Source organism: Salvelinus alpinus, chromosome 29, assembly GCF_045679555.1.
Source record: "Salvelinus alpinus chromosome 29, SLU_Salpinus.1, whole genome shotgun sequence".
Classification (NCBI taxonomy): domain Eukaryota; kingdom Metazoa; phylum Chordata; class Actinopteri; order Salmoniformes; family Salmonidae; genus Salvelinus; species Salvelinus alpinus.
The window spans coordinates 21,968,452-21,980,071 of NC_092114.1; the positions used below are offsets into that span (position 1 = coordinate 21,968,452).

An 11,620-nucleotide genomic window follows, 5' to 3' on the forward strand; every position below is an offset into this window, starting at 1 on the left:
ATCAGGCCAGGGACTCTACAAGGTGTCGAAAGCATTCCACATGGATGCTGGCCCATGATGACTCCAATGTTTCCCACAGTTGTGTCAAATTGTCTGGATGTCCTTTGGGTGGTGGACCATTCTTAATACATACAGGAAACTGTTGAGTGTGAAAAAATGTTGTGTTGCAGTTCTTGACACAAACCAGTGTGTCTGGCACCTACTACCATACCCTGTTCAAATGAACTTAAATATTTTGTCTTGCTCATTCACCCTCTGATTCATTCACAATCCATTTCTCAATTGTCTCAATGCTTAAAAATCCTTGTTTCACCTGGCAAGCCTATGTCATGTTTAGTATTTATTTTATTATAAACAATCTGTAAAGAATGTGTATCTTTCTATTTGACAGAAGATCATGATATAGCAGAATTGACAGAAGATCATGACATAGCAGAATTGACAGAAGATCATGACATAGCAAAATTGACAGAAGATCATGACATAGCAGAATTGACAGAAGATCATGACATAGCAGAATTGACAGAAGTTCATGACATAGCAGAATTGACAGAAGATCATGACATAGCAGAATTGACAGAAGATCATGACATAGCAGAATTGACAGAAGATCATGATATAGCAGAATTGACAGAAGATCATGACATAGCAGAATTGACAGAAGATCATGATATAGCAGAATTGACAGAAGATCATGACATAGCAGAATTGACAGAAGATCATGACATAGCAGAATTGACAGAAGTTCATGACATAGCAGAATTGACAGAAGATCATGACATAGCAGAATTGACAGAAGATCATGACATAGCAGAATTGACAGAAGATCATGATATAGCAGAATTGACAGAAGATCATGACATAGCAGAATTGACAGAAGATCATGATATAGCAGAATTGACAGAAGATCATGACATAGCAGAATTGACAGAAGATCATGACATAGCAGAATTGACAGAAAATCATGACATAGCAGAATTGACAGAAGATCATGACATAGCAGAATTGACAGAAGATCACTACATAGCAGAATTGACAGAAGATCATGATTCCCTTTTCTTTTTGCATTCAACGCGAATCTCTTCTATACTGCATATCAAAACAACAATAGATTACATAGTATTACATAACAAATATTGATCATTCTTATACATTTTAATTTACTTCTCTCACTACTGCTTATCTAAACAATGCAGAATTAGCACCATACAGTCATTCAAGTCTTATTTTGAAATAGACCCAATATAACATTTTGAGATAACGTTTGAGATTTGTTATTATAACTTGTGTCCTTAAACAGAGGCGGAGTCCCTAATGGAACCCTATTCCCTAGGGCCCTGGCCAAAGGTAGTGCACGATCTAGGGAATAGGTTGCCATTGGGGCGCATCCAGCGAGGCCAAACACAGATCACAAGCTGATACCCGCCAAATGCAATACAGATCACCATGCCTACATTAAGCACAGAAGCCCAACCAGTTCATATTGTGGTGTCTTCTGTACTTTAGCTACAGGTGTACAATATTAGTGATCGTAGTAAAAGGACTTGCTCAATGAATCTCCAATGAAGCCCCAAATTATTTAGGCATTAGTGGTTTTTACTTGTACATAAGGTCTTATTTGTGCAGTTTACTTGTTTAGTATTTTTCTATTATTTGTAGTGTTCTTTTTTGAAATGATGTTTCATGTACAGTACAATGATGATGTGTTTTTCATGTGAAGAAGTTACTGATTTTGGGGGAGTTATGCTATTTAACTAATTAAAGGTCTTGCTATATAACATCATGTCTAGTCTAGGTCCATTATGTAGCCTGGCCTTATGTTTGTTCAGCACCATATTTAAAATAAAATGCATTTTATATATTGTGATTCAAAGCTGTTCTGAAGCAGGTTGTTGATGCCAGAATCCACATTTCTACAATGCCCTTTTTTGCTAATATTGTAGTTTTGCCAAGAAACCGGATTTTAGGAAACACAGAGTATCAAATAGGAACATACATTTACATTTTTTACATTTTAGTCATTTAGCAGACGCTCTTATCCAGAGCGACTTACAGTAGAGTGCATACATTTTATTACATTTTTTTTTTTTTTTTTTATTTTTTTTTACATACTGAGACAAGGATATCCCTACCGGCCAAACCCTCCCTAACCCGGACGACGCTATGCCAATTGTGCGTCGCCCCACGGATCTCCCGGTTGCGGCCGGCTGCGACAGAGCCTGGGGGCGAACCCAGCCCAGCCTGGGCGCGAACCCAGAGACTCTGGTGACGCAGCTAGCACTGCGATGCAGTGCCCTAGACCACTGCGCCACCCGGGAGATGCCACCCGGGAGAACATAGTTTGCTACTTATTTTTATTTCAATTGTATTTATCCATTTTGGCTTTCTCTAAACTGGTTTTGCTGCTATGCAGTAATGCTCTCAAAATGTATTTTAAAAACATATTATGACCCACCATAAGGTTATCTAAGTGTATGTAGCAGCTTAACGTTTCTGATATTGTATTCACAACTGCTTGTCATTTTTATTTTAGTCAAATAAATGTTTAGTGTGTTAATTGTGTTTCCACTGGCATTATTGTGTATTATCTTACTAACGAAATTCCTGTCATTTTATAACGGTAATTATAAACCGGGTCGTTCGAGCCCTGGATGCTAATTGGCTGAAAGCCGTGGTATATAAGACTTTATAAACCGGGTAGTTTGGCTCCTGGATGCTGATTGGCTGAAAGCTGTGGTATATGAGACTATACCACGGGTATGACACAATATTACTTGTTTACTGTTCTAATTATGTTGGTAACTTGTTTCTAATAGCAATAAGGCACCTCGGGAGTTGGTGCCATATGGCCAATATACTACGACTTAGGGCTGTATCCAGGTACTCCACGTTGCGTCGTGCCGAAGAACCGCCTTTAGCTGAGGTATATTAGCCCTATACCACACCCCCTTGGGCCTTATTGCTTAAATATACCACGGGTATGATGCAAAACTACTTGTTTACTGTTCTAATTATGTTGGTAACCAGTTTATAATAGGTTTGTGGTATATGGCCAATATACCACGGCTATACAACTCCGCGTTGCATCGTGCATAAGAACAGCTCTTAGCTGTGGTATATTGGCCATTTAACTCACCCCCCTAGGCCTTATTGCTTAAATCTACCTGTGTTTTTAATCTCTAGCTCAGGTGAAATCCCCACCTGCTTCAAGATGTCTACTATCATCCCCATGCCCAAGAAAGGGAAAATAACTGAAGTTAGTGCTACCAACCCGTAGCACTAACTTCCGTCATCATTAAGTGCTTCGAGAGGCTAGTCAAAGACTACATCACCACCCTGACACACTCGACCCTCTCCAATTTGCCTACCTCCCTGAAAGATCCAGGGACGAAGCAATCGTCATTGCACTGCACACTGCCCTCACCCACCTAGACAAAAGGAATGCATATGTGAAGATGCTGTTCATCGACTACAGCTCAGCCTATCAATACCATAGTGCCCTCTAAGCTCACCACAAAACTTACGGCCCTAGGACTGATCTCCTCCCTATGCAAACTGGGTCCTGGACTTCCTGATGGGTGTTCTCACCCCCCTCCTGTATCCCCTGTATACCCACGACTGTGTGGTCTCACACAACTCCAACTCCATCATAAAGTTTGCTGACGACACGACAGTAGTAGTCCTGATTACCAACAACAACGAGGTCGGCCTACAGGGAGGAGGTAGGCACTCTAATGGCGTGGTGCCAGGTAAACAACCTCAACATCAGCTAAACAAAGGAGCTGATTGTGGACTTCAGGAGGTACCAGGCTGGGCAGGCGCCCATCCTCATCAACTGGGCCACCATGGAGACGGTCAAAAAGTTCAAGTTCCTCTGCGTACACAACTCCAAGGAGCTGAAATGGTCAAACCCCACGGACACTGTGGTGAAGAAGGCACAATAGCGACTCATCAAACTCAGGATTCTGACAAAATTCAGTCTGTTCCCGAGGGCCCTCACAGTGTTCTACAGGAGCACCATCGAGAGCATACTGCCCTACACCTGCAACCCTGTACATGTGTTCTCTAATCCAATCTAATATATGTATTTAACGCTAGGTGGCAGTCATCACAGGTCTGTGTGTCCGTCGTCGTCAGAGAATCTATCTACGTAGCTAGAGAAGCTCGCTTGTTGTGGTGGCTAACGACGGGAAGCATGCTACGGTTCTCAATTTAGTGATATTCGCCCAATAGTAGGCGAAATCTGCAGAAATGGGGAAAAGAGACAATAGAGTGGTAAGCCAAGTGTTAAATAATTACAGGCATGTAGATATTTAGCTTTTTACGATAAATGGTAACGTTATGCATGAAAACAAACAAACGTGTTGGCTATAGCTAACTGCCACTGAACGCATGGGCCTGTAACGTTAGGTATGTTAGCTAGGCCCTATAAGTTAGCTAGCTAACAGTAGTTTACGTTAGTGTCTAGACAAGTCGAATCCCATTAAAACGAGTTATATCAAAGGTGCGTAAATTGAATTATTTTAACATACGATATATATATCGAACGAATATAGCTAGCTAGGCAAACTAACCTGGCAGATAACGAAGAACAAGTAAATGTTAGCAGGTCGCATGAAGGACCGCTAAACGGAGCCACACCTGAACTAACGTAGCTAACTATTTAGTTCGAAATATATGTAGTTATGTTATTTAGCTAGTGTATAATAATATAGCGAACCAGCGAGCACACCCTGTGCCTGTTCTGCTAATATAATCCAAAGCGCGCAGTCGGAAAAAAACAACTAATTTAACTAGCTATTACTGTAACTACGCCTGCAAGCTAGGCTCGAGTTCATCACCCGAATTGGCCGGACTGGCTGTCTACGTTGTATCTATGTTATGAATGTGTTAACATTACCTTTGTATGGAAAGGCCATAGAATTGGTATTGACAGTCTAGTCAAAATTACTGATCCAACCTAGCCAGGTCAAAATATTGTGTGTTATTATACTTCCAACCCTGTCTAGACTAGTGTTTATTGTCTACGGTAGCCAGATGTCATCATTGAGATGTCTGGTCTGACTGTCTCCCTTGTGTGTTTTCAGTCATATGTGAACCCCATAGCTGCATCACGGGCCAAGGGACCTGCACCCAACGCAGGACCGTCTATCCAGGATTACCTGAGCAGACCACGGCCAACATGGTAAGCATAAGATAACACACCTAAGGACCCAGGATTTGTGCCTGAAAGCGCTCCAGGTTCTATAACTGGCGAGATGGACATACCCTCATTGATGTTACTGAAAAATATCAACGGGCAACATGGTGGATCCTATGTGTGTACAGGCATTGCTGTCTTATAGTAATAGGCTACACGCTATGAAATGCTGCCTGCAAGTCACAATAAAATGTTGCTATGCCCTTGAATGTTTGGACCTAGGCCTACATCACCGTCAGTTGTGATCCATTGATTTTCATTGAGTGATGATGGTTTTTGTTCATCAGGGAAGAGGTGAAAGAGATCATAGAGCGGAAGAAGAAAGGCTCCAGAGCTCTGGCGGACTTTGAGGATCAAATGAACGAGGTATTGTTCAAATGTCAACCATTGTACTTTATTGACCGGTCGTTATTATACCACAAATCCAGTGTTTTATTTTTTTCTTACATTCAAATATCACAATTTGCTTTGTATAGAATTGGAAGAAAGAGCTGGCGAAGAACAGAGAGAAGTTACTAGGTGGCGTTGACAAGGAGAAAGAGGAGAAGGAGAAGAAAGAGAAGGAGAAGAAAGAGAAGGAGAAGAAAGAGAAGAAGGAGAAGAAAGAGGTATGCTTCCAGTTCTATCCATGTCTAACATTCTAATACAAACATTTTGTTTTAACGTATCCACCTCTCATACCAGATCTCTGTTTTGTGTTTAGAAAAAGAAGAAAGAGAAGGGGAAAAAAGAAAAGGGAAAGAAATCCAACAGGGTGAGGAAAGCTGTCTCCAATGTTTTGTTGAAGACTGTTGGTATGCATATTGCGGTAGTGGTATCTGTCATCTAAAGTGTAAGCTTTTCACAAAGGTATCTTTGTGTCAGTTGCTGTCTTCAAATCTAATGAGCTCTGCTTTCATTGTGTTTGGTCAAGCATTCCTCTCCCTCCTCCTCCTCATCGAGTTCTGATTCTTCTAGCAGCTCCTCCTCAGACTCTGAAGACGAGGTATGTACCAGAGTATTTGGTGACAAGTCTGTGTCAGCTTGCCATACTGTTTTCCAGCCACCTTGTGGGCACCATAGAAATATAATACATTAGAAGTAATTGTATTTCTAAGGTAGGCACGAAGAGCTGTGTGAAGTATTGTGAATATATATTGTGAATACATTTATACTGTTGATATTTTGTTTAGGGATTGGCTTCTACCCCCTTTATGAATATTGAGAAAGTAATGGATTGTATTCAATGCGTTTCCAGTTAAATATTGTCCTACTATTTCAAAGAGGAGAAATATGATAGATTGAAACTGAGTTTTTATCTGATGTCTGTTTGGTCAGAATGAAAAGAAGAGTGTCAAAAAGAAACGGAAAAAGAAGCGGTCCTCCTCCAAGAAAGCATCAGAAGACTCGACTGTGGAATCGGAGCCCGACAGCAAGGTTAGTTTGATGTGGAGACTATTCCACCTATATCCTTACATAATGAAATCTCATCTTTATTGAAGACATTTCTGCACTCTTAGAAATCTCTTTTTGTCACGTCCACCTGGATACCGCTGGTCTAGATCTTATGTTCTGGATGATGCACTATTTCATCTTCTTAACATCCCTCTTTTTATGTTGGTCCTCACTGTCATTGTTCTGTTCAGCCATTGTTTGATTTCTGTTCATTCATTTCAAAGTTGAACTTTTTTTTTGTTACGTGAGTACTTCATTAAATCTTCATGTTTTGTATGCAAAAAAAGGGCTCCTTCCCTCTCATTCTGTTTCTCTCCAAGAAGACGAAGATGGAGATGGAGATGAAGAAGAAAGAAAAGGTAATTTAAGGACATTCGTGTGGCTGTTAGTCCTGTTTTGTGTATTGCTGCCTGAAGAAGTTTTTGAACATGCTGGGCTACAGTGAACTGAGGGCTGTAAATGTTTAACCTTCAGGATGAAAAGAGCCGCAGGAAGAAGAGGAAAGCCGAGCAAAGTCATAAAGACTCATCCTCGGAGTCGTCGGCTGACTCAGAAGTGGAGGAAGGTGTAAGTACACTCACCTTTGTCGCCACTATATTCATTTGCCATGTTTTATTACTGAAAATAATGTGTTATGTATTGACTTAGGTGAACACTTATGGGATGTATTTTTGTTCCTCGTTGGAGGGCATAGGTCATCTGCAGTTTAAGTATTATATGGAGGGAACTTTTTTTGCATTCTGTATCATTGTGAAATACTGCACTTTTTGATTGGACGTTAGGAAACTGTCAGTGGACTTTCCCCATACATTGTGGTTGGTTAATTTTTTGCAATGTCTCTGTAGGGTGAACCCAAGAAGAGAAAGAGAAGTAATGAGGAGAAAGAAAAAATAGCAGCAGTAAGTGGTTGTCAGATAAGCATACACTTACCACAGGATGAAAACGGCTACTCCCGCATGTCAGATTTAGTGACTAGTAACCAAAATACACTATATTTACAAAGCTATGTGGACACCCCTTTAAATTAGTGGATTAGTCTATTTCAGCCACATCGTTGCTGACCGGTGTGTAAAATCAAGCACACAGCCATGCGATCTCCATAGACAAACATTGGCAGTAGACTGGCCCGTACTGAAGAGCTCAGTGACTTTCAAAGTGGCACCGTCATAGAATGCTAACTTTCCAACAAGTCAGTTTGTAAAGTTTCTGCCCTGCTAGAGCTGCCCTGGTCAACAACTGTTCAGCCGGGGAGTGGTAGGCCACACAATTGTCTGTCCTCGATTTCCATGGCCGAGCAGCTGCACACAAGCCTAAGATCACCATGCGCAGTGCCATGCGTTGGCTGGAGAGTGGTGTAGAACTCGCCAGCATTGAAATCTGGAGCAGTGGAAACGTGTTCTCTGGAGGGATGAATCACACTTCACCATCTGGCTTTCCGACGGGCGATTATGGGTTTGGTGGATGCCAGAAGAACGCTACCTGCCCCAATGCATAGTGCCAACTGTAAAGTTTGGTGGAGGATGAATAATGGTCTGGGGCTGTTTTTCATGGTCATCAAGTGGGGACCAACTCCATATTAATGCCCATGGTTTTGGAATGAGATGTTTGATGAGCAGGTGTCCACATACTTTTGGTCATATAGTGTATGTTAGCAAATTACCAGAAATGGCAACATGCCTCTGTCAGCAGATAACTACATGACTAACTCTTGGGATTGTTTAAAATGTAACATATTTGTAATATAATATGTGCAGATGCCTTTTATCCAAGGCATCTTAGTCATGCATGCATACATTTGAAGATATGGGTGGTCCTGGGAATCGAACCCACTACCCTGGCGTTACAAGCGATGTGCTCTACCAACTATTTTTCTGCACCGACAGATTTTATACAAAAACATAGCAGAATGGAAGTTTAACACTTACTTACCCAAATGTTGTAAATGTTAACAGGACAAATCAAAGAAGAAGAGGAAAAAGAAGCACAAGAAACATGGCAGGAAGAAGAAGAAGAAGACCTCTTCTGATGTTGAGTTAGACTAACATCTAGCGCTGTGGTTCTCTGTCCAACTGTCCACCACTAGAGAGCATCTGCCTTTCCACTACCAAAAAATCCCATCTAGGCTGCTCCCATGATGGGGGTAGTTGATGGATTAGGGGAACCGCTAGCTTCCTGCTCATGAGAGTTGAGATGGTGGGGAGATGGGATATGGGGTTTCTAATGTTAATTAAGGACTGGTGAACTGGGAGTTACGGGTCATCAAACCCTCTGTGACAACTTTGCATATTTGTTTTTCTTTTGTCTGTTGCTAGTTTTTATTAGATCCAAATGAACGTCGTCAAGGACACCATAAGTCGTCGTCAAGGACACCATAAGTTTGTCAAGTGTTGCCCAACTGAACTGAAACATTTGCATTTGAAACGGAAATGAACTTCCATACATGGATATTGATCAGCAGTGTACATTTTTTACACCCTTGGTATGCTGCCCTGCTATGTCTATTTTACCATTCTTGGAGATCTCGTGCGTCACTAGCTACACTGAGGTCATTTTGGGACTTTGTTATGCTGGTGCCCAGTGTCATGATGCATGCATTCTGATATGATGGTCACTTCTCTTGCCAGCCTCATATTGAAGTTGGGATTGTGAAAATACGAGTGAAATTGTCATCACAAGGGATAAACTGTTCAATTCTGTTAATGTAATGAATTCTACAACTGAATATCTAAATGAATGGGTTTTAATTATTAAAGTATTGTTTTATCCTTGATAATATAGTGGTTCTTTTTTTGTGTTTGGATGAATGATGAATGATTTGTATGGGATGAGAGTAACAAATAACATTTATACTTGTAATTTACCATCCTGGAAGCATCATGAAATACATGTACAATGTTTACAAATATTGGAGTAAAAAAAGCTTATATTTTGGGTTGTGGTGGGGTGTGACAGTTAAACTAAGCTCATGAGGCATTTCTGTTATATTCAAGAATCAATCAGTATATATTGTTCATTTATAAGTCCAAAAATTATTGTAGCAACTGCAGATTGCCCCTTTAAAGCTGAAATCTGCAGTTTGTGGGTGACCATACCGGCCACTTCTTGTGTAGTGTTTTCACTTTGAACGAAAACAAGGGGGTTGAGCCCTGAGCTGCCACAAAGATTATGGATATACTGACAAGATACATATCTCTCCGCCCTAACAATAAGACTCGTTGTCCACAAGGTGGCACAGCAGGCTGTCTATCTCTCCTTTCTTTGGATTGGTGGATACATCTTTTATTGTAATTGTTTTTTTAACGTTCAATGAGGGTTGTCAATTGTCTGTATTCAATGGAGAGAGATGCTATGCTACTAACCTCATGCCATGGATATACAAAGCCATCTCAGTTCAGATAGTTTTTTTTCCTCAAAGTTGCCGGGATTTCACGTCTTATATCAGTACACTTGTAACAATTTAAGCACTACAAAACTTATATTCAATCAAATAAACCTCACCCATTAATTTTGACCAAATCCAACACTCTCATTGACCTTCCTTAGTGGGCAAAACAGTGCTGCCTGCTGGAGGGGGAGACAGATTTTCCGCCCAGTTGGGCCTCAGCCTCTAGTGTCCTAAGTTTTCATAACTGATCTTAATTTCCTACCGTCTGTACGCTGTTAGTGTCTTAACGACCATTCCACAGGTGCATGTTCATTAATTGTTTATGGTTCATTGAACAAGCATGGGTAACAGTGTTTAAACCCTTTACAATGAAGATCTGTGAAGTTATTTGGATCTTTACGAATTATCTTTGAAAGACAGTCCTGAAAAAGGGACGTTTCTTTTTTGGCTGAGTTTATATATCAAGGTGACATCGAGACAGTTATCAATATTAGTTATTTATTGCGTAGACTGCTATCTTACTTGAAATTAAATAATGTGAAAGAAAAAATGGCCACGTTAGCTCCCCCCGGCGCATGACCGTGATACCCAGTAGTGGTAGGAAGCTACAACACCGGTGCACTGGTCGCCGGCTTATCTCGTAGTGCAGCCCAATCAACCACGCCAAACGTTCTTGAGTGGCAAAGAATCTGCCAAATTGCTGATTTGCTTTCCATACACCCACTCCTTTCAACACACCCACTCCGGGGCTGCAGCTACCCACACTTGCCTTTGGCTGGATTGTTGGGCTGTCTATGCAAGCAGCTGGAGGCAGGGATTTCTCCTGTAGAGCCCCATTTTTATATAACGGTCTGCCTATCCATGTGAGAGAAGCAGACTCAGTCTCAACCTTTGACTTTACTGAAGACTCATCTCTTCAGTAGGTGCTATGATTGAGTGTAGTCTGACCCAGGGGTGTGAAGGTGAACGGCAAGACACTTGAGTCTCTGCCTGGCCGGTTCCCCTTTCTCCACTGGGATTCTCTGCCTCTGACCCTATTACAGGGTCTGACTCTGACCCTATTACGGGGTCTGAGTCACTGGCTTACTAGTGCTCTTCCAAGCCGTCCCTAGGAGGGGTGCGTCACATCATGCCAACGTTTTTTTCAATATACTATACTTGAGTGGGTTGAGTCACTGACATGATCTTCCTGTCTGGTTTTCCGCACCCTCGGGCTTGTGCTATAGGAGATCTTCGTAGTCTATACTCAGCCTTGTCACAGGGTAGTAAGTTGGTGCTCTGTTGATATTTTTTATTTAACCTTTATTTAACTTGGCAAGTCAGTTAAGAACAAATTCTTATTTACAATGATGGCCTACACCGGCCAAACCCAGATGACGCTGGGCCAATTGTGCGCCACCCTATAGGACTCCCAATCACGGCCAGTTGTGATACAGCCTGGATTTGCATCTAGCACTGAGATGCAGTGCCTTAGACCGCTGCGCCACTCGAGAGCCCTGATATCCCTCTCGTGGTTTGGGGGCTGGGCTTTGGCAAAGTGGGTGGGGTTATATCCTTCCTGGTTGGCCCTGTCCGGGGGTATCATCGGCCTTCAGTATTCA

At 41.6% G+C, this 11,620-nt stretch overlaps 1 protein-coding gene across 2 annotated transcripts; it reads left to right on the forward strand.

Annotated features, from left to right (window-relative positions):
* The first annotated feature begins 4,067 nt into the window (after positions 1–4,067).
* fam133b (family with sequence similarity 133 member B) lies at positions 4,068–9,407 on the forward strand. 2 transcript variants are annotated; one of them, XM_071375177.1, is made up of 11 exons: positions 4,068–4,275; positions 5,088–5,185; positions 5,488–5,566; positions 5,677–5,808; positions 5,904–5,954; positions 6,114–6,185; positions 6,518–6,616; positions 6,922–6,993; positions 7,109–7,201; positions 7,480–7,533; positions 8,587–9,407. In XM_071375177.1, exons 1-11 carry the CDS (start codon positions 4,252–4,254, stop codon positions 8,674–8,676), a joined length of 864 nt encoding a protein of 287 aa, XP_071231278.1. In that variant the 5' UTR covers positions 4,068–4,251; the 3' UTR covers positions 8,677–9,407. The 2 variants fall into 2 exon arrangements, with proteins under 2 accessions (XP_071231278.1, XP_071231279.1); XM_071375178.1 differs by having other exon boundaries at positions 6,958–6,993.
* The last annotated feature ends 2,213 nt before the right edge of the window (positions 9,408–11,620 follow it).

What these genes read in the sequence shown, in the direction of transcription:
- fam133b (XM_071375177.1), top strand. Translation starts at nt 4,252, where the DNA reads ATGGGGAAAAGAGACAATAGAGTG. An exon ending in AGCAGACCACGGCCAACATG is followed by an intron (nt 5,186 to 5,487) that starts GTAAGCATAAGA and finishes TTTGTTCATCAG; the next exon opens with GGAAGAGGTGAAAGAGATCA. An exon ending in AGAAGAAGGAGAAGAAAGAG is followed by an intron (nt 5,809 to 5,903) that starts GTATGCTTCCAG and finishes TTTTGTGTTTAG; the next exon opens with AAAAAGAAGAAAGAGAAGGG.